At 39.8% G+C, this 23517-nt stretch overlaps 1 protein-coding gene across 4 annotated transcripts in view; it reads left to right on the forward strand.

Moving 5' to 3' along the window:
* Positions 1-23517, forward strand: part of LOC124555060 (probable histone-arginine methyltransferase CARMER) — a 103386-nt gene that overhangs the window by 43663 nt on the left and 36206 nt on the right. Inside the window, exons 9-10 of one of the 4 annotated variants that reach the window (XM_047128835.1) lie at positions 4301-4488; positions 7804-7926. In XM_047128835.1, the coding sequence (XP_046984791.1) occupies positions 4301-4488; positions 7804-7926 (311 nt within the window). The remainder of the gene's footprint in view (positions 1-4300; positions 4489-7803; positions 7927-23517) is intronic. The other 3 variants (XM_047128837.1, XM_047128836.1, XM_047128838.1) reach the window with 3 other exon arrangements.

Consider the following 23517-nt stretch of genomic DNA (forward strand, 5'->3'; position numbering starts at 1 on the left):
AAATTAGATGGTGACAAAACAGCTTCAGTCTCCAGGAGGAAAGCAGTCTGGTAACGTACCTGCCACAGAGCTGTTTGTTAACAGAAACTACATCCAGTTTGTGGTGTCACTGCCAGACACCACACTTGCTAGGTGGTAGCCTTTAAATCGGCCACGGTCCATTAGTATACGTCGGACCCGCGTGTCGCCACTGTCAGTGATAGCAGACCGAGCGCCACCACACGGCAGGTCTAGAGAGGCTTACTAGCACTCGCCCCAGTTGTACAGCCGACGTTCATAGCAATGGTTCACTGACAAATACGCTCTCATTTGCCGAGACGATAGTTAGCATAGCCTTCAGCTACATTTGCTACGACCTAGCAAGGCGCCGTATTCAATTGATAATTAATATTATGAAGCATGTACCGTAACGAGAGATGTTCTACAATTGTGGATTAAAGTTAAGTATTATATCAACTACGTACTATATTTGCAATTCTCAAGATATTGTCCTGTTCCAGACCTCACGCCAGTCAGCGTGTAATTAAACGCGTGCATTTCGGCCTCCTCTAGAAAAACAGTGTTGGCTCTTCTGCCAACACTACACAGTTAGCCCTCAATATTATTGAGCTAAACTGATTTAGTTTTATCTTGACAAAAATCATAGTTTTCAATGTGAACATCACATGTTCACAACCATTATGGGCACCTTGATGTAACAAGATATTAGGCTAATTTGTAGGTGGGGAAAACCAACAGCACTAATAATGGGTCTCAGGGCAACGTCTCATTTAGGAATTTTAGGCAAGCTTTACAGCGTGGTAGGTCTATGAGATCACACCCTAATATTCTTAATGGCATCATGAAGTAGTTTAAAAACAAACAGGTCTGCCATTTCCTGATAAACGACAGAACAGGATCACATTCTGCTCATCTGCATGTATAATCATCCAACACAAGTGCTGCTTTGCTGAGATAATCTGCAGCTCGAAGAATGGCTGTGACATTTCCATTGTCAGCTGGGCTACACATTAGATATTTATCTCTCCACAAGTGTGAAGTCCTCTTGTTGCTCTGTGGAAAATTGACTTTGGAGGGTTGGCTGTTAGTAAAATGTGACCTCGGCAACCCTTACCTCCTTGGTCATGTATTGTGAAAGGAGTTTCCCTGTTTTCTTTCCAACTGCATTGTACTGGCTACTATATGGAAGAATAATTACTGACCTACTTTATATATGCATTATTGCCTGCCCCATAAAAATTAAAATGTGTAACCATTTGCATTATATCCACTCTTATTCCCACCATGGTCCAGTAATTATTTCTTCTCACCACGGTCCAGTGATTATAGTGATTGAAAAGTTATGAGGCAACATAAAATACCTTGTCTGAAACTAAGGCACATTTGTATGATATAATTTAACCATTGTAGCAAGGATCTATCTTAAGCTTTTAAAAGCAGCAAAAGTCATTTTAGTTTTAATACCGTTCAGTTGTATTTACTTTGTGATTGACAGATAGCAGTGATTCTAAAATGATTCGGTTTGCTAATGACACTAGTTAAGTGCAATATAGGTAATCTGTCAAATAATGCAGTTAAAGACATAAGGTCATTGCTTGTAGAAAGTAAATTGATGCTAAATAACAATGAGACTTAGTTCTACAGTTTCTAACATACAGTTCTGACATTTTGATTACACAAAATGGGTATATGATTAGCAAGTCTCAACAGTCCAAATTCCTAGGTGTTCATTATAGATGGTACGCTGACATAGAAAACCCATGTTCAGGATATTGTTCAAAAAAGGAATGCGGCTGTATTTTCCCTTATTCTTGGTCCAGAAATGGACAGTTTGGGCAATGTGTAGTGTAAGTTTGTAAACCTTCTGTTGATCCCTGTTCAGAGTCTGGGAATTCTGATATTGACCTCTCAGTATGTACACGATGTGATCAAAAGTATCCGGACACGTGGCTGAAAATAAGTTCTTGGTGCTCTCCGTCGGTAATGCTGGAATTCCATATGGTGTTGGCCCACCATTATCCCTGATGACTGCTTCTCCCTCCCTCTCCCCCCTCCCTCTCCCCCCTCCCTCTCCCCCCTCCCTCTCCCCCCTCCCTCTCCCCCCTCCCTCTCCCCCCTCCCTCTCCCCCCTCCCTCTCCCCCCTCCCTCTCCCCCCTCCCTCTCCCCCCTCCCTCTCCCCCCTCCCTCTCCCCCCTCCCTCTCCCCCCTCCCTCTCCCCCCTCCCTCTCCCCCCTCCCTCTCCCCCCTCCCTCTCCCCCCTCCCTCTCCCCCCTCCCTCTCCCCCCTCCCTCTCCCCCCTCCCTCACCCCCCTCCCTCTCCCCCCTCCCTCTCCCCCTCCCTCTCCCCCCTCCCTCACCCCCCTCCCTCACCCCCCACCCTCTCCACCCTCCCTCTTCCCCCTCCCTCTTCCCCCTCCCTCTTCCCCCTCCCTCTTCCCCCCACCCTCTTCACCCCACCCTCTTCACCCCACCCTCTTCACCCCACCCTCTCCCCCCGCCAACCTCTCCCTCCCCCCGCCAACCTCTCCCTCCCCCCGCCAACCTCTCCCTCCCCCCGCCAACCTCTCCCTCCCCCCGCCAACCTCTCCCTCCCCCCGCCAACCTCTCCCTCCCCCCGCCAACCTCTCCCTCCCCCCGCCAACCTCTCCCTCCCCCCGCCAACCTCTCCCTCCTCCCGCCAACCTCTCCCTCCTCCCGCCAACCTCTCCCTCCTCCCGCCAACCTCTCCCTCCTCCCCCCAACCTCTCCCTCCTCCCCCCAACCTCTCCCTCCTCCCCCCAACCTCTCCCTCCTCCCCCCAACCTCTCCCTCCTCCCCCCAACCTCTCCCCCCCCAACCTCTCCCCCTCTCTCTCCCTCCCCCTCCCCCCCTCTCCCTCTCCCTCCCCCCTCTCCCTCTCCCTCCCCCCCTCTCCCTCTCCCTCCCCCCTCTCCCTCTCCCTCCCTCCCTCCCACCCTCTCCCTCTCCCTCCCTCCCACCCTCTCCCTCTCCCTCCCTCCCACCCTCTCCCTCTCCCTCCCTCCCACCCTCTCCCTCTCCCTCCCTCCCTCCCTCCCACCCTCTCACCCTCTCCCTCCCTCCCTCCCACCCTCTCACCCTCTCCCTCCCCCTCCCTCCCTCCCACCCTCTCACCCTCTCCCTCTCCCTCCCTCCCTCCCTCCCTCCCTCCCTCCCACCCTCTCCCTCTCCCTCCCTCCCTCCCTCCCTCCCTCCCTCCCTCCCACCCTCTCCCTCTCCCTCCCTCCCTCCCTCCCTCCCTCCCTCCCTCCCACCCTCTCCCTCTCCCTCCCTCCCTCCCACCCTCTCCCTCTCCCTCCCTCCCTCCCTCCCTCCCACCCTCTCCCTCTCCCTCCCTCCCTCCCTCCCTCCCACCCTCTCCCTCTCCCTCCCTCCCTCCCTCCCTCTCCCTCCCTCCCTCCCTCCCTCTCACCCTCTCCCTCTCCCTCCCTCCCTCCCACCCTCTCACCCTCTCCCTCTCCCTCCCTCCCTCCCACCCTCTCCCTCTCCCTCCCACCCTCTCACCCTCTCCCTCTCCCTCCCTCCCTCTCACCCTCTCCCTCTCCCCCTCCCTCCCACCCACCCTCTCACCCTCTCCCTCTCCCCCTCCCTCCCTCCCACCCTCTCACCCTCTCCCTCTCCCCCTCCCTCCCTCCCACCCTCTCACCCTCTCCCTCTCCCCCTCCCTCCCTCCCACCCTCTCTCCCTCTCCCTCCCTCCCACCCTCTCACCCTCTCCCTCTCCCCCTCCCTCCCTCCCACCCTCTCCCTCCCTCCCACCCTCTCACCCTCTCCCTCCCTCCCTCCCACCCTCTCCCTCTCCCTCCCTCCCTCCCACCCTCTCCCTCTCCCTCTCCCTCCCACCCTCTCCCTCTCCCTCTCCCTCCCTCCCTCCCTCCCACCCTCTCCCTCTCCCTCTCCCTCTCCCTCCCTCCCTCCCTCCCTCCCTCCCACCCTCTCCCTCTCCCTCTCCCTCCCTCCCTCCCTCCCTCCCTCCCACCCTCTCCCTCTCCCTCTCCCTCCCACCCTCTCCCTCCCTCCCTCCCACCCTCTCCCTCTCCCCACCCCCCTCCCTCTCCCTCCCCCCTCTCCCCCCCCACCCTCTCTCCCGCCCAAAGAAGGAACATAAAAGCTTAAAAAGTAACTATTGTTGATAGAAACATCTAAAAGTGGAAAAATCCCACTCCTGAGTATTTTGTCTCCTTTAATGTAAATATTTTAATAATGATTCCATCATATAGACTATAGAAAACTTCTTTTTAAAGATAAGAATTAGCTGATGAGTTTCTAATCTCTTTGACAGGCAGAGTTATGATGTAACAATTGAGCTATGTGTGGAAGGCACAGGTACAAGGTCATCTAATACACTGGACTTAAAGAACCCTTATTTCCGTTACACGGGACAAGCAGCACAACCTCCACCTGGTGTCAATCATACCTCTCCAAGTGAAACGTACTGGAGCCAGATCGATGCACAGGGAGCACGTCAGGGTAAGTAATGCTGGCCTGAAGAAAATTTTTTGAGTTTTAACCATGCTGTAAACATCTGAAAGGGTTTCTCTAGCTGCTGCCATAATTGAAATTCATTTTTATAGATTTAGTTATATCATTCTATGATATGTTTTTTCCTCTTTTTGGTTGTCTGAAAGTATGCTAGTTTTGTTTATGTAGAATTAAAAATGCTTATTCTTCCTTTTTTGTGCTTCAGAATGTCTTTTCTGAGGTATGTCATATTTTTTAACTTATTCGTATTTGATTAATGTCAATTGAATAGTTAAGGATTCGTAATGAAAGTGATTTAGGGTAGGTCAATGAAGTGACCAGAAGCTGTTGGTTATGAGGTGGGATGGTTCCAAAACAAGCAGTATTTTCGAAATTCTCTAAAAATAGTGTTACATAATCCAGGCATTCGTGGATAACATGTCCCACAATCCAAGAATGTTTCCAATCATACAGTACGTTAAAGAATGGTAACAGTGAATAAATCAAAGTTTTTGGTTTCTGTTGGGGTGAATTTAGTGCAGTAGTAAAAATATGCTGTAACTGTTTTGCGTCAGATCACACTAGATTAGAGGGCATGCGATATTCCACACTGTATTTCTGAGAAGAATCCAATAAGGCAAAGACCATATTCATATTGATATACAAACATGAGCACTGCAGTATGCACTGGTGAAATTGTGTACACATTATTTTATCACTGTTGTTTTGCCAGGCTAATGCTCATGTTATCTTTTCTTCAAAGACCGTTAGTCCTGCTAAGTATGTGGGAGAGTTTGGAAAGTAGAGTAGAGGCTATTAGGGAAGGTTGGAGTCATGGCCGGATAGCTCAGTTTGTCGGAGAATTGTTGAATGAACTTCATTTTGGTGCTCCTGGACATACAAAATGATTATACGACAAAATGCAGTGCTCGATTCAGAGAATGAACCTAACAGTCTGTGATTATGAAATTAGTAATGAGCACCTATAGCATGTCACACTGTTTAAATATTTACAGATAGTACTAAGAAATGTAAAATTTGATGGACATGTCAAATCAGTAGTGGGGAAGATGAATGGAAGTGTGTGTGTGTGTGTGTGTGTGTGTGTGTGTGTGTGTGTGTGTGTGTGTGTGTGTGTGTGTGTGTGTAGAAAATGTTACGCCTGTAAAGGAAATAACATATGACGGGCATTTGAAAAGTCCGTACAAAAATAAAAACTACTTATGTGTTAGGGGGAAAACTTATTTTTCGACAGTCTCCTTTTAGACTTATACACTTCATCCAACGCTGTTCTAATTTGTTGATCCCTTCCTAATAATAGAAATTGCCCAAGTCTGCAAAATAGCTATTAGTTGCTGCAATCACCTCCTCATTTGAATAAAATCTTTGCCCCGCCAGCCATTTCTTCAAATTGGGGAACAAATAGTAGTCCGAGGGAGGCAAGTCTGGTGAATGGGGGGGATGTGAAACGAGTTGGAATCCTATTTCCATTAATTTTCCGACCACAACTGCTGAGGTGCGGGCTGGTGCATTGTCGTGATGAAAAATCACTTTTTTGGGGTCCAATCGCCGTCGTTTTTCTTGCAGCTCGGTTTCCAAATGGTCTAATTGTTGATGAGGATTATCCCTTGCGAATCCCAAAAGACAGTCACCTTAATCTTACCAGCTGAAGGACTGCTCTTCACCTTCTTAGGTGGGGATTCTCCCTTGGTAACCCATTGCTTAGATTGTTTTTTTTGGTCTCAGGAGTATAGTAATGTACTCACATTTCATCCACAGTGACAAAACAACACTTAGTCCTGCGGATTCTTCCTGAACAGCTGCAAACAATCCTTGCAACACTTCATACGATTCAATTTTCAATCGAGGTGCCCACAGCACTAGCAATCTCACGCACCTTAACTCTTCTGTCATCCATCACCATATCATGTATTTTATCAATGATTTCTGGAGTCGTAATCTCCACAGGGCATCCAGAACGTTCAGCATCCCCTGTGCCCATATGGCCACTCCGAAAATTTTGAAACCACTTATAAACTGTTCTAATTGAAGGTGCAGAGTCACCGTAATGTTTATCAAGCTTCTCTTTAGTCTCTTGAGGCATTTTGCCTTTCGTAAAGTAATGTTTAATCACCACACGAAATTCTTCTTCATCCATTTTTTGACAATCGGTCGACTTCCTTGATTCACACGAATGCCAAACACAAAGAATAGACCAATATGGCTGAAACTTGGTGTGTGTTCCTTCTAAAGATGCTACTAACTAAACATGACCTAGATATGCACCGGTGGTGCCATCTCTCGGACTTTGCACAGACTTTTCAAACAACCCTTGTACAAGACCCTAGACTGCGAGAATAAGGTACGAGAGAGGCATATAGGCAGTCATTTTTCCCTTACTCCGTATGTGAGTTGTAATACAACAGATATTGATTAAAATTGATCTGATAATCTTCACACCACACTGTGCTTGCTCCTCCCCCACAAACACCTCCCCCAACAAACACCTCCCCCAACAAACACCTCCCCCAACAAACACCTCCCCCAACAAACACCTCCCCCAACAAACACCTCCCCCAACAAACACCTCCCCCAACAAACACCTCCCCCAACAAACACCTCCCCCAACAAACACCTCCCCCAACAAACACCTCCCCCAACAAACACCTCCCCCAACAAACACCTCCCCCAACAAACACCTCCCCCAACAAACACCTCCCCCAACAAACACCTCCCCCAACAAACACCTCCCCCAACAAACACCTCCCCCAACAAACACCTCCCCCAACAAACACCTCCCCCAACAAACACCTCCCCCAACAAACACCTCCCCCAACAAACACCTCCCCCAACAAACACCTCCCCCAACAAACACCTCCCCCAACAAACACCTCCCCCAACAAACACCTCCCCCAACAAACACCTCCCCCAACAAACACCTCCCCCAACAAACACCTCCCCCAACAAACACCTCCCCCAACAAACACCTCCCCCAACAAACACCAACACCTCCCCCAACAAACACCAACACCCCCCCCCCCCCCAACAAACACCAACACCCCCCCCCCCCCCAACAAACACCAACACCTCCCCCAACAAACACCTCCCTTTCTCAGTACTGGAAAGTTATAGTTTTCACATGTTTGTATAGTGGCCAGTCTTGGAACACAATCCTAGTGAGACAATATTCAAAAATTGCTGTTTGTGTTTAATCTAACATATTTGCATTTGTTTTTTGTGTTACAATTTTGAAATGATTGTATACTTTTACTTTAAAGTACTCGTGAACCACATGACACTTTTTCATAATTCCTTCCTTTCTAGCAGTGAATATGGTGAATGGAATAGCAGTGAATGGTTTGGGAGAAGTTGCCACGATAGATGCAAGTCAGACAGCACCCAACCTAATGGGACTGGGTAAGCAACTCAGCCATTATCTGATTATAGGTAGGAATGCTCTTCTTTAATTTTATGCATGTTGTTGGCTTGATTAATTTTCACCTTCTTTCTTATTCATGGGCTACATATGTAAACTGGAAAGGGTAGAAATGCTTTTTTAGTGTTCCATTTGGTGTTGTCTACAGGAAAAATCTGTACAGCATTCTTAAGGAAACCTCAAAGTTTAATTCTGTTAAGCCAAAAGTCTGTTAGTTTTGTTATATTTGTCATACTCTACCTTTAGCAATTACCCTTCCTACTACTACTTATCAGATTAGTGTTCTTCCTGCACCTCTGTTGTTTCATTCTGAAAAATAAAATACTTATCATTTTATTCCTTCATGCTTGACAGAAAATCTCCATTTTCTTCTTAGAGAAATTTTATGACTGTCAAAAGTGAATTGAAACTGACTTGATATTGTGATGTCCAAAAACCTTATACATGAGGATTTTGCAATTGGTGAAAATTTCTTTCATCGAAGTTGGAACTAATGTCATTGTCCCTCAGTTAAATAATTAATTTGAAATATTTATGCTGCTGATGTGCACTGTCAACACTTGCATTGTAACTACTGCTGTGTATCCATTTTTTGTCATTAATTTTAGAATACTTTTATTCTTTTTGCATTTTGGTTAATGTATAACTTCTTCCATATCTTGTTTGTATATTCCACCAGCTGGGAGTTTCGTAGCTGCACATCTTTATTTTTAAAGAATTTTTTATGAGGCACAAAAATAACAGAAGTAAAAATTTCATCTGTTGCTGTCAGCCACAGGAGATGCACTTTTTTTGTTGGTTCTTACAAGCCTGTCTGCAACTGCCATTTGTTTTTTCTTTCTGTTACAAAATGGGAGATCTTGCGTCCGCTGAAATGACCAAAGGAAGCAACCAAAAAGACATGGTCATGCTTGTGTCAAAATACAGTTCTGCAGAATTCTGTTATATAAACTAATTTTCATAAAATTTAAGCCATGCTATCAGGTTCCCTGCCTAAGCACCACCTGGAAATTGGGACCTTCTGAAAATACTTGAAAGTTTTGGAAATAATAATTTTGAATGATATTGTTTCACTTCCTTTAGCCATTCGGGTGGAAACTAGGTCTCCTGTGACATAACATCTCTGGTTGATGTATGTGAAAGTTTTTCTTCCCTGAACTTCTCAGAGGGGTGTGTGCTAATTATGCATGTGACTTAGTAAAAACTCTTGTTAAAGCAATGTAATCATTTTCATATGTCCAGATACTTTGAGCTATGTTGGCAATCTTTGTGAGCCCACAGGTTGCACACTCTTTAGAGTAAAACTTCGGTTGGCCTAATGGAGTGTGTGCAAAATACATAAATTCAGCATGTAGGATACGAGTTGTAGTTTTCTGAAATTCAGACATCAATACATCACTTGTTCTCTGGGTATGAGGCATTAAATAATTCGTGTAAGACACTTTCCTGTCATAAGCTTTCTCTGTAGGGTATTGTCTTTACTGAATACATTTGCTTACAGTGTTTATACTGTGTATAATTATTAGGTGTAAGTGAACTGGTCAGCATAATGACAAACAGCTCAATGTCAAAATCTCACAATAAAATCTCTGGTAAAAACAATTTAAAAGAATAGTTCATCTCCATCACATTTATAATGTTATCCTCTTAAAAGAATTTTAAGAGGATTGACGTTTTACATTGTGGTTGAGCAGAATTATTCTCATAAATTGTGAAATTGCGGACTTACAACTGGATGTCACTTTCATTGAGTGATGGATAAAACTGAACTATATTGGAAGGGTGATATCTAAGACGACATTATTTCATTCTATGAGGGTGATAACTCTAGCATAGTAGAAAGAGTTTTGGATAATTTTTATGTATGAAAATTATACTAATAAGTGTAGAGTAGTAGTGGACACCTTGTGTATTTGAATATATTTTCATTGAAAATCTTTTAGTGATTTTGTGTCCTGCTTTCTTTTTTTGTTCAAAAATGTGTTAATGTGAACTTGAATGTTGCCATTAATTTATATTATTTTTACGGTCATATATAAGGTGCCATGCAATTTAGTATTAAAATGAAAGGTGATGAAATAGGAACTCTTGCTTCATATTTCCAATATTGAGAAGGCAGTTTTTTCTCTAACAAAAAGGGCCATATATTAGCTTAGTTATCATTAAGAAATTATTTGTGTGGTAACTTTAACATTAAACTAATGTTTAAAGCAATATTTATTAAATTTTGTAGGCATTGAAGAATGTTTGGTGAAGGATGCTGGAACAAAGAAGGTTAAATTGAAACACATACTGCATAAATAATGAAACAGCACAGCTGTGCTGCCCCATCCCCACCCACAAATAAACACATTTCCTTCTTATACCAATCAGATCTTTCTTCTCCATCCTAATCTTTATCTCCCCTTCCTGGAACTCTGTCTGGGCTCCTGCTCCAACACTTCTACACACACACACACACACACACACACACACACACACACACACACACACACTCACACTCACACTCACACTCACACTCAAGTACTGTATATCCTATTCTTGACCGTCTCTGATAACATTTACTGATTCTTTTTTTAGCCACGTCACACTTATCTTTCCCTTACTTGTGCTTATTACAGTGTTATGCATTCCTGTTGTTAATTGTTAACTCATCAATCATACCTTTTCTATTTTTTGTTATGCTTCTTGTATTTTACCTGCAGCTCCTTGCACAGCAGCTTAAGAAAGTCCTTAGATGTATATTGTGTTTCACCATCGGGACCAGTCCTTATCATGGACTCTGATGTGAGTGCAAGCCCAGTGTTTTTTCATCTCTTATGGAGTTGTTAAACCCTTGTCCCAACCTATTGCTGTAGGTTGCGATGGGTGGTTATGTTTTCATTTAACTTCCACTATTGAAGTAGCTCTTTGCTTTTTGAAAAAATTTTCGAAATGAATATTGGTTTGGCAAATAAGTCTTTTCAGTTTTTAATGTGTAATGAAATGATAACTTTCATGCAAAAATGTAATTACATAATCTGGTCACAATATTGTGACTATCAGTGAAATATTATGTGCAGTGTGGATTGCAGCAGAATAGGAGTTTCAAAATTAGTCTGAAACCTTTTAGGAGTTATGGAGGGGCCATAGTAAATGTATTAAATATATGCTCTGATAGATGATCAATTGATAATTTAGGCAAGTTTGGTTGCTATGAAACTCTTGGAAAAACCCTCCCAATCAGTCTCATGTATTTTAGACTTTCCATTACCTTTCTAGAAGTCCCCATACATCTTTTGAAGGGAGAAATGTGGTTGTGTAAAACATAATTGAAATTTTAGTAGTTGCCAAACTGACTGAAAAGCATCTTACAAATGAATACATTACTCATAAGAATCAGATTGAAACATTGTCCAGAGAACACTAATTATTCCACGCTCAATCAGCACAACAAATTTTATTTAATACTACTATTAAAATTGAAATCTTTTTATCAATGGAAACGAAAACTGTGGATGAGAATGGAGTTTGAGACACCTTCATATAAGATACTGCCAGTTGCCTTGACATATCTGACTAGGACAAAGACCAGAGCTTCTGACAGTAACATACATTGTATTTGTTAAGAAGGTGATTGAGATAGTCTTTGGACAGTTGTGGTTTTATTGTAATTTGGTGTAGCAAGGAGACAGAATATTTTACACAAATTGTATATGTTCTGCAGTACTTTATTTTTTTTTCTTTCTTTTGAAACTAGTCTTTGCTTAAGAGACAACTGGGGAATAACTCAGTACAGTTGTTGAAGATGTTAGCAAGCTGGTAGAAAACTTTGAGCGAAATGTTTCAAATGAAATGAGTTTGAAATGAAGATCACTTGGACAGTGTAACTGTTGTTGCAGTAAAGTGTACTAAGTGTAAAGAAATGCAAAGGGGGGTTTCAAAATGAGAGCCAAATTGCATTATAGGTTCAAATTTTGTCAAAACTTAATTGGGATTTGTTATATAGCATTTATTCTACTGTCATAACTAACACAAAACTTAAAACAATGATAGTAGTTAAAGTAAGCCAAAAACTTACTCTCAAAATAGATAAATCTTGTAGAACATACACAGTTGGCATGAGTCATTAGTAAGTGTGTGTGTGTGTGTGTGTGTGTGTGTGTGTGTGTGTGTGTGTGTGTGTGTATTTAGGGGAGGGGGCAAGGGGGGGGGGAGAATTGGAGATTCAGGAGGTATAAATTTCAGTAATGCTGACACACATTAAAGCAGAAAACAGTTGTCCCTGGTTTTTGAAACTGTTACTTTCTTAATCGGGGAGGAAAGAGGGATGTTTTTCATGGTTGGGAAGGAGGGCCAGCTAACTCCTTCTCAGCTTTCAGAAACCTCTTTCCCTGTCCTCCCAGTTCCAAAACTTGGGAACAGATTTGTTCGTACTTTTGTGTGTATTGGCAGTGCTGGAATTTAATCTTCTGAAGGTAAGTAGTGGCCAGTATTCTGTCTCCTTGTAATTTCCTAGTACATTAGTGTTCATTTGCAGTCCTCTCATCCAGTTCAGATCCTGGCAGCACACGCTAGTTAATAAAGATACTGTTATGAGCATGATTGCCTGCTTACAGTAAATAATCAACTTCTTGTTAGGTGCTGCTTTGTAAAATTACTCATAAGCATATTATTGCAAATCAAACAGCTAGCTGCAATCATCAGATTGTTTCAAAAGACTTCATACAATGTGCATTAAACTGGAAACATCTAAGGAACTATATAGGTTCTACCTACCTTTCTTTAAATAGAATATATTGTGTGCTACAAGAGTTAATCTTTAACCTTCATATCCCTCCCCTCTACTGTTTTTTTGGCAAGTTCTGTGATAACACTCAAAACCATCTGACTGAAGAGCTGAATGAACTTTCTACTACTGTCAAGATTTGCAGGATAAAAATTGGCTGACCAGTTTTGAAGTGTTCTGTTAAAACATTTCTCATACATTGGGTGTTGTCAAATATCTTTGTAGCTCGTATCTCTCTCTTCCCCACCTCCCCCCACTCTTCAGTAAAGCAAAATATAGTTCTTATTATTTCCTTTCTTTTCCACAGAACTGGTATCAGCCAATTTTAGTATTTTGTTTTTGAAAGTAGAGTAGAATAAAAACCTGACTATACTGGAAATAACTTGCAGAAAATAATAAACTGAATGGACTTCTTTGCCAACCTTTTGTATTCTTCCTTAAATTTATTTAATAATTCTTCAAATTGGACATGATGAATGAGGGTGGATATGTTTTAGTTGCCTGTTTGTCAGAGCAGATGTGTTCTTTACGTAAAAAGGAAGTGTAGCTACATGGTTAGGAAACAAAGAAGAAAATTTCATACTAAAATTAATATAGAGGGTGACATGCTGTTTAACGCATAGGTGTCATGTGGAGTGCCATTTTGTTCAGACTGTAGTATGCTAACAGGGATGCATTATTGTTTAAAATGGTGGGTAGTCAGTACTTTGATCTTTTGCAGATCACTTCACCGACTGGGCCAAGTTTGTTTACAGTATATATCAGATTTACCTTTACATTTATTATGCAGACAAAATCAGTTGACAGATTCTTACACCAGGCAGTAGCATTGATTAACATTACACTTTCAAATTAGACAGTGATACCAGCAAATTGCTTTGTACCGATGCTCCCTTATCCACAGTGTGTGGTTGTATGAAAAGCACAGTGTACTTTAAATTGTCCCACAGTTGCTCCTTACCTGCCGTGCACTCCTTTATTGGTTTGTGTTAGTGCGTTCTTTCTGCCTATTAATTTCATGAATTTACTTGTGTTCTGGTACAAATAATTAATAATTGTATTCTGCATGTAAACTCAATAGTAGTCCTATCCTTCTGAAAACTAACATTTTAAACAAACGTTGACGGGAAGTAATACACAGTCCACATTTCATAATCATTCAATCAAATTTCATCCTTGTGCTTTTCCTGTTCCCTCCCCTGCTGCTCTTTGTTGTGTATCACTTAAAATCTCTCTCTCTCTCTCTCTCTCTCTCTCTCTCTCTCTCTCTCTCTCTTTCTCGGATACCCCCTTCCTTCCCTTGGAACAGTGTGGGTTGGACTGCAGCAAGCAGTATCATTAATTTACTTGCACCATTATGACCAAGGATTCCGGAGATCCAAAGATAAGCGGCATGTGCCATCTGTTTACTGCATCAGCAGCTCCTCCCCAAGTGAGTGATTGCATTAAATCACTATTTTTTTTCCTTACAATTGACAACTTTTGTATTGTGGTAAATGTAAAGCACGAAACATGATGAATTCTTGCTGTTATGTAACTTCATTTAAACTTTGTGAACTTGAAGTGATATATTCGCATCGTACATAGGTAGTGTTCTCATCGTGTTGTTGGTGCACAGTTTCTAAGATTCGGTATTGGTAATAATAATTGAAAAGACATTCATTTTATCATCATGTGTTCAAAGCTATAAAGAAACATTGTTGGTATAGTATTCACAATATTTTGTTACATTGTTTAGGGATTTGTTTAAATATGTGCTTTGATTGTTGCACTATGTTCATTGTTTAATAGGATGATAAACTTTGCATATGGAGCACGTACTGTGCTAAGAATGTGATATTTGTGATTTCTCTCTTCAGAAAAAAATACTACATATCAATTTCTGCTTATTATTTGCAGATAGTACATCATCCACTTCTGTGTTGAGATGTAAAGAGTCTGAAGTTATGTTGCATGACTGTTTTGGCTACATGTGATGCAGTATGCCATCAGTAATCATTGTCAGTGAGAAAGTTAACATTCATTTTAAAGGAATGAGACACGTGAAAATTCAGTCTATACAGTTTATCGAGTACCTGAGAGAATAAAAACTGATCAGCAACATAGTGCTTCTGTAAGGAGAAAAAGTAACAGCAGCATTTCTATTCATCATCCTAGTCCCTTCCCAGTCAAAATTTTTTTTTTTTTATTTTTTTTTTTTTTTTTTTTGGATAGTTGATTCCTGTTTACGTTCTTTTCTTAACTCCTTTTTCAATCCTGGTTTTACAGTCTTAATATTGCTCTGTTTTTCTGCCAGCATTTCACATTGCAGCCACTTGCCTAAGTAGGCCTACCAGTTCATTTATTATATCTGTAGCTATTGAAATTCCATTTGCTTATTTACTCCCTTAAATGAATTTTATTCTTTCATCTATTCCTGAAATCTTGCTTCCCCACTTTACATATCACACTTGGTATATCTGCCTGCTTTCTTTATTTTGCTTTCAGCTCTTCTAATGTGGGGTTTCTGTTGTCACACAAACTATTTAATTTAATAATTATTACGCTTTGTCATTTGCATGTGTAATCAATTATTGGACTTACCATTGTTGCAGTTTTTGTCATCCAGTTATACACTTTATATTTATTCTCTTCTTTAGTGTTAGAATATGTTTCTAGCATTGCCTCCAAAAATTTAACATTTTTTCATTGATTATCATCTCAAGTATAGGATATTTGTTTTTCCTGCTTTTTGAATCTATGTTAACACATTTTTGTGTAGTCTCAAACTTCTCTCATTCCTATTCTGGCCTGCAAGATCAGCAGGAGGTATTTGTGTGCTCAGTGTTTCCCAGCTGGGTGTTGCACCCTTTGCCTTTGCGACAACACGCATTATTGTACAGCTGTTTAACCATGTAAAACAAATTTCAACTTCTGAATTGATATTGAATGCAGTGGACTGCAGGGGTTGTTGTCAACCTCAGGATTCATAGAATTGGTGATGTCTCCTGGAGAGGATGCTCTCAGTGAAGTAAGCAAATACAGTATAAATACTAAATTGTTAAATTTTTGACCAAATTTGAATATTTGAGTGTGTATTTTTTGAGGGAATTGTGCAGATAAAAAGTTGGGTAGTGCCATGCAGTAAATTAAAAATAATAAAGCTAGTTGCTAATGCAAGTAATTTAGGTTCCTTTGGCCTATTACATATTGTCAAATTTTTGCCAGCAACCAACGTGACAGCAGCCAGTAGATGTCAAAGGAAGTATGGTTAGTTACACACTTGGTTGCCACAACAAATGAGTTGCAGATCATCAGGCTTGCAGGAGTAACCACTCCCAGTGACCATGAAGTGAGGCAACCAATGGTGTGGCTTAACAGAAGGGACACAGTGTTGTTTTAGGTTATGTGCAGCACCACGCAAGGGAAAAAAAGGCTGTAAATGTTGTAATATATATTTATTTTAAGGGATTGTGATTCCAGTGTGAGATCAGTTCAAAAGTACTCAGTGTCGTCATAATTAAAAACGTAATGTTTGGAACATGTAGAGACCACCATAAGTGTTTAAGTAAATATATTACTTTTCTTCGTGAAATATAACAGGCAGCAGTACTAAAAACTTGGACAATGAAAGTTTGTGCAAACTAGTAATATTAAGTCTGTACTTGAATATACAGGCTGTCCAAAATTTGTACACACTCTTCGATCTAATAACAGGATAATCCGTTTTCGTCCTTGACAAAAACTTCCAAAACAGAAATAAAAACACTTGCTCAGATATAGATTACAGTATATTGAAAACGTTCAACAAACACTCTTCAATTGGAGATAATACTGTCATTTACAGATGACATTTACCCCCTGCAGTTAAAAGGGTTGGTTCTGCAAGACTTGCGCAGATGGTGACCACAGCTTCCACACTTTAACTTGGTTTTGTGGTATCTCTGGTTAGTTATATTCTTCAAACATATGTAGCATCTTGATTTTCTAGTTGGTTCTTCATTTGGAGTAATTTTGATTACCTATAGTTTCTTTTGAAGGATGTATTTTAAATAATAGGCAGTTGGAGTCCTTCCAAGTCCTTGGATTGCTCTTCTGCATATGGCTTCAAAAGTTCAAGGGTTAATTCATGCAATACAATTTTCTGGCACTTGTTTTCCCTTTACTCCACATAGGCACTCTCTTCTGGAACACTGTGTAAGAGTTTATTGTGGCTATATATAAAGTAGGCTCTAGAACATTGATAGTGGCTATCTCCTCGTACCTCTTTTTGTAGGGTATGTCCGGCATCCACTCCTTCTCTAATGGAATTGTAATATAGGTTTATGTGAGTATCTTTTTTGGTGCATCAACTTGTACTCCTGCATCACAATGTTGTGTAGGCAACAACAGATTTCTCTTCATTTTTTCCTTTGTAATGTAAGAGACAACTGTTACTAGAGGCCTCTTAGTCGATGGATTTGTGAGTGAAAACTTAGAATAATACAGTTCTGTGCCTGCTGCATCTTAGGTTCTTGCAGTATGAGTTTTCTGTTGAATTTGAGTGACCCAATTTGTAATTTGCATTCAGTGTGTCTCCCAATTCCACAGAAGTGTAGAAGCAGTCAGTTGTTACGTAGTAACCTGTATTCTGTATTGGCTCCACCAGCCCCTTCACAATCTCAAAGGGACCTCATTGAAAAGCAGGTCTAGTGTCTTTTGCAGCATATACTTCGATTTTTATTGTGTATTGTTCAGTTGCACTACTGAGAATTGTAACAAATGTACCATATGACCCTGGCATGTGTCAAAAAAACTTTAAATGGAGGACAACATGTGACAAGACATAGCATTTCATCAGTTTTATTGTGATGTTCACTTCTGAAGTACTTCAGGAATATTCCATTCAGTTCTTAAAGTACTTACGCAGTGCAAATTTGTCACGTACACATCTTTATGCCTGGTGCCCTTATCTACAAAACAAATAATTTTCATTAGTTGATAATCTCTTGTCTTATTCATATTTGCTTTATACCTGGCTCTTCCCAATAAATTTGACCACAGCTGAGATAATGAAATATTGGTGCTTTGGTAAACTCACATTAAAATTAAAATTCTCATCAACTCGTGTATTTCAAAATTAGCAGAAGATAGTTTCATGGACTACATTGGCAAGATCCCTTTTATGTTGCCCTGGAGCTTCTGCAAGACACTCTACCAGAACTTGAACACATTTATTTGGAGCATTATCTATGTGGTTTGTTTCTTCTTTGTCCTCAGTTTCATCATCATTTGAATCCTTTTCAGCTTCTGCGTGATCAGATTCAAAATCATTGGAATCTAATAATTCATCACCCACCAAAAGTTAAGCTAGAATTTCTGCCTCATTCGAGCCTTCACAATCATTAAAGAAAATCTTCCTCACTTCACTTCACATGCTACACTGTGACAAACTGCTATAAATCAACAATCAAAATGAAACTCAAAATTGGACTATAAACAGTGCAGAGTAAAACTTGCATTAAAGATTGCCAAATGAAATTTTTACACAGAATTATGGTCACAGGTAGTACCAACCCAGGTCAAAATATGCCCTTGAGCATACAACTTGTATTTATTTGTAATTTTTAATTTTTTGCCTGATTAATATACAGTGTAGTACTTTATAACACCCATAACATGGAATATTTGATATTATTTTTAATAAAAGAAAAAAGGGCAGGCAATTTTTGCACGTGATTGGTGGTCCTATGATTGAAGCCTTGGGTAAAAGTGAGGTAGCAGTAAGCAAGAAAATAAACATTTGCTGCCTATCACTGATGCAAGAGTGTATTGTCAGAAAACACTTCTTCTATGCATACTAGCTTAACTACTTCGTGTTGGCATCAGTCATTAGCTTTCCACAATCATGTCACTTGTTTTAGTTACTTCAATCGTAATTCATTAAGTATTAATAGATATTATAAATGGAAAATTTAAATTATTTTTCTACTGTCGAGAGATTTTTATGAGAAAGGGGGAGATATTTATGTAAGAAAGAGACTGTGATCCAAAATATGAGCACTTTGTTGGTAAAAAGCAATTTTTTTCGTTAAACTGAGAGCAGAGTCATTGTTAGAGATGATGCAAATACTACTTGGACAGAAATATTTGTTTAACATGTAGGAATTGGGCATGACCAGTAGAGAATAAGTCAAAATTTAATTTTTATACAATTACAGCAACAACTGTGCCACATTTATTATGGGCTTAAGAACATGGATTGAATTGTTAGCTGCCCACAGCAGTGAAGCAAATGTGAATATTTTTGCACTTACGAGCATTATTAAATTATGAATTAATCAGTTCTTTCAAAAAGGTTGAATGCATGACACATTGTGGTCTGGAATGAATAAAAAAAAGAAAAGGTACACAAAAGAAGAGATGTGAAGAAAGAGAGGAGGGCGAGCAAATTAGTGTCACTGCAGTAAGAAACCTGTTACGTTTCACTAACATTATCTTTGTGTGTGAATGTTCATGACATATTGGTTGCAATCTGAATCATTTATAAGACATTCGCTGATTTGGACTGCTCAGTTAATATTCAGAATGAAGCATACACTGATTGCAGTCCAGTTGGACATAAGAAATGACAGAATTAACCATGATAAGCACAAAATATCATTATAGATATATTAATTTTCCTTCAGTTTTAGTTATTTGCTCACAACTATTGACATGTATATTGATATTGACCTGTGAATTCTGTTTAATACACCAGTGAATGTGCAAATAATTTTGTGTTTTGTCAGAAGAAGGCAATTGTGGAACATGTTGTTTGAGTTTAAAGTAGTGTCGGCTTGGGGGTTTTAGTGTGTGCTTTGGCATGTTACATTTGAGCTTCTTAAATGATTACTGATGGCAGCCCCATAACATTTAATTAGCAGCACAGCACAAGACATCAAGTACATTTAACACAGGTTTGAATTTCAAAATTCGATTACTTAAGCAGGAGTATTACAGATTGTTGTAGACTTCATTCACTTTTATGTATATCTTTCCTCATTTCGTTTAGTGATTCAGTAACTTTTATGTATTTGAACCTGTGCATGACATAGTTTTTGCATTGCATTGTTTCTTGTTTGTATTACATTTAAAGTGCTAGTTTGCTTTAAATAGTATTTTGCCTGTTGTATAATGAATATTCAAAAATCAGTAAATTAATATTCTAGTGTCTTCTTAGTTAGTAATGCTTTTGCTGAAATGCATGTGAAAAGTTTATGTAATTGTTCAGTGAATTACAGTCTCATCTGTTCGGCACTCCTACAATTCAGGCTTTATATTTCTTTTCTGAGGGCGTTATGCAGTCGTTGAGAGTGGAGTTGTTTAAAATGCAAGAGTTAAGTGACCCTTAAAATACATGCTAATGTGATACAGCTAGCAGTGGAATAGTTTATTAGTTACACTGAAATTAAGGTTACAGTGATTCTGCAGCATCAGCAGCAGCTTAGGCAGTTTTGCCAAAGATAAATTTCTGCTTCTTTGAAAATGCTTCTTTACTTTTTCTTGAAGTACTCTTGATTATTTTCTCCCCATGTAGCATTTTAGGCCTCTTCGTGAAGACTTTGATATGCCTCCCTCAGAAGCTTGCTCAAGAATGAGGTGATTACCCGGAATGACTTAATCGATTTTTCCCCCATCCTGGGTAATACAAGCTTGTGCCCAGTCTCTTAATGCTCTGATTGACAATCCCGTCAGTTGACGGACACAAAAATTTCAGTAGACTGCTTAGCCTGTCATTTGGCAGGGTTCGATTTCTCACACTTTCAAATATGAAATCATTTATATTGATGTGCTTGGTTTGTCATCATTGTGTTGTGAGGGTCTAAAGCAACTGGTAGATTGCATTTGTTGTGTGCAATCAAGCTTCTGGAGGACAGCAGCTGTTTATTCGGTACAGAAAGAAATACGATGTGGCTTAAATTTTTCTTGCCGACTATGAAGTTGTGCATTAATTGGAGAAAGATTTCATTGACAAGAACACTGAGAATGGTGATATTGATAATTAATATGATCCTGATTTTATGCTGGAAGAAATACGTCAAACTTAAAGTATTTCTCATTTTGATTTTTTAAAAGTTGAGTGACACAATTGCTTATATTATTTTCTGGCGTTTTTTAAATTCTCTGTACCATGACTCATATTTTTATGTTGTACGTTCAGTGAGTGAAGAATGTGGTGAATGTAGAACCACAAAATATGAGTCATGACAACACTGAAAGTAGGCCAAGACAACAATAAATCATACTGATTCTGAAGAAGGATGGATGGATGCAGACTCCTTTCAAAGTACATAAATTTTTGGTGGGGCTGATGCTGTCTCAAATTTGTGTGAAATTCCCCTCTCCATTTTGTGGACAGTGACCGTCTCACTCATTTCAAAGTATATACTAATTTTTACATGATACAGGATGTATAGAAACTGACAGGTAGAGGTCAACTCACTCCTACATAATGTAGAATGTGTGGTTGGAAGAGATCACTCATGTAGAAGTAAAAAGTTCTGGTCTATAATTTTCCACACCAGCATCAACAAAAAGTCCCTTGTACAGGAGCATTGGAGTCAGGATTCTTGTCTTTGTCATCACTATTCAAATTTATTGAACAGAAATATTTTCCTCTAGATCAGGTGAAACTTCCACGTGAATGCCAATTCATTGGGAAAGTGAGAAAAGTGAGATGAAGCAGGGTATCATCTGTTATGCAAGGGCTGTTCTCTAGTTGGAAATGTTCATTAATGGTTTTAACAGGCATATCTGCTTCTCAAAGACATTGATTGATGAAGGCATGTGTAACTAAAAGTGCAGAAATTTTCAAGCTGTATATGCCACAAAACCAAGCAAATACGACACGAAACATTACGTGATACCAGTCAAATTCTGGTTGTCTGGAATTTTGACATTGGCATTGTGCGAAAGACTACCTGGTGCCTTAGCAAAGCTAACGGTGTATATTATTGTCCAGTAGGTTCTACGCAAGCACTACTCTTGCAAGAGAGATATGAAAGGAGAAGACAGGTCTTGTTGATGAAACCATAATGAAGATTAAGGGAATGCCTCTGACTTTGAAGTCATGCAGCATACAAAAAATGGAACAGGTGTTAATGAGCAATGGGAACCTTCTGGCTGTATGCTGGGGAAATAAATATGCATGCCAAGTATCAGACACCAAGCAGAAATAATTTATGAAGACACAAGAGGTAAACAAAAAATGAAACCTGCTTGTGTTATGGAATACACAAAAAAAAAAAAAAAATAAATAAAAAAATAAAATAATAATAACAATAATAATAATAATAATAATAATAATAATAATAATAATAATAATGATCGGTCTGATCAGAGTTTGGGTGCATAACAGTGAAATGCTGGAGGAAGCTAATAAAATTGGAAGTAAGGTAGTGTGCTTATGAAGGAATTGTGTGCAGGGAACCAACTGATCAGGCCATATACCAAAAAATATTTTCTGGGAAAAATTCCACCTTCGCCAGGTTAAACAAGAATCCAAAGGATGTGCAAAGTACACTCAGCAGGGGACCATTGCCTACTCATCATCAGATTTCCACCAAAACTGATATGCGAGTCTTGCCCAAAAATAAAAGTGATAGAATGAGTACAAAACGGCACTCCGATTTCTTTGTGGAACTTTATTATTTTTAATTTTTGTTTCACTTGCACTCCAAAAAACTGAAATAATGCTCAGTATACTGTTTTATTAATATTTTCATGAAAAACATAAAAAGGCAAGGGAAAATTAGAGTTGGCTTGAAAATTTGTGTCTTCTGTTAGTTGACTCATGGGAGACAAACAAATCCACAAATGTATGACAAGATTTTTCAAGCTGAAAGATTGCCATTGTGCAGTATTAAAGTGATTACCCCAAATGCAGTTCACTTGTGTGAGCTTGTGTCGCCAGGTAAAGAATTTGATCAAATAGCTTCAAAACTGCTCTTACCACATCAAGAGAAAAATGTCGCATACTGAGAAGACCGCATCAAAATACATTCCATTGTACATCACAAGCTGTCTTTACCAATATTTGGCAAAATGATGCTTTATTGTTGGTTCACAGCCAACTATGTGATTAGAGAGAACTTTTTATGAATGTAAATCAACCTCATTTTTCTGTAGAAACCTCACAGTAACCATGCAATTGTAAAAATACAGTATTCATAACGTGTACAAGATGCTGAGATAATTACTGCGTCCCTTGTTTTGAAAATGAATGTCACTCCAGCATGTATAAATCAATAATTTAAAACAATAAAACTATCTAATTTAAATGTTAAGGTCTCCTGTATGCCTTACAATCCCTTCCTGAAAATTTATTTGTAATTCCAAATTTTCCACTGCCTATATTTTTCATGCTTTTTATGAAAATATTAATAAATGCAATGTATTGAGCATTATTTCAGTTTACTTGCATTGTAAGTAAAAAAAAAAAAAAAATGAAGATTCTTCCAGATATGGATTTGACTCCGTGACCCTTGGATTATCACTCTGCATTATTTCCACTGGCCAGCCAGTGCTTGGAAAGTATGATAACATAAAAATATTATACGTCACCCAACCCGTGTCAAAACTTTTTTTTTCTGAATGCTTGGCTGTCTGCAGCTTCCATTTGTCATTTTCATTTCTGGCCAAGCCCTGCATGTATCATAAATTTGGACAAAATCAGTGATGACTAATAGGTGCTATCCCCTTGTCAGACGAGAGAAAAGCAAACTGGAAAGACTGTAAGAGAGACACAACACACCAGTGCAATGAGTGCAAAATTGTCATATGCAATGTGCCTCATTCAAAAGTGTATCAGTCAAAAAAATTGTGTGAAGGTCAG

The sequence above is a fragment of the Schistocerca americana genome, chromosome X, assembly GCF_021461395.2.
Source record: "Schistocerca americana isolate TAMUIC-IGC-003095 chromosome X, iqSchAmer2.1, whole genome shotgun sequence".
Lineage (NCBI taxonomy): Eukaryota > Metazoa > Arthropoda > Insecta > Orthoptera > Acrididae > Schistocerca > Schistocerca americana.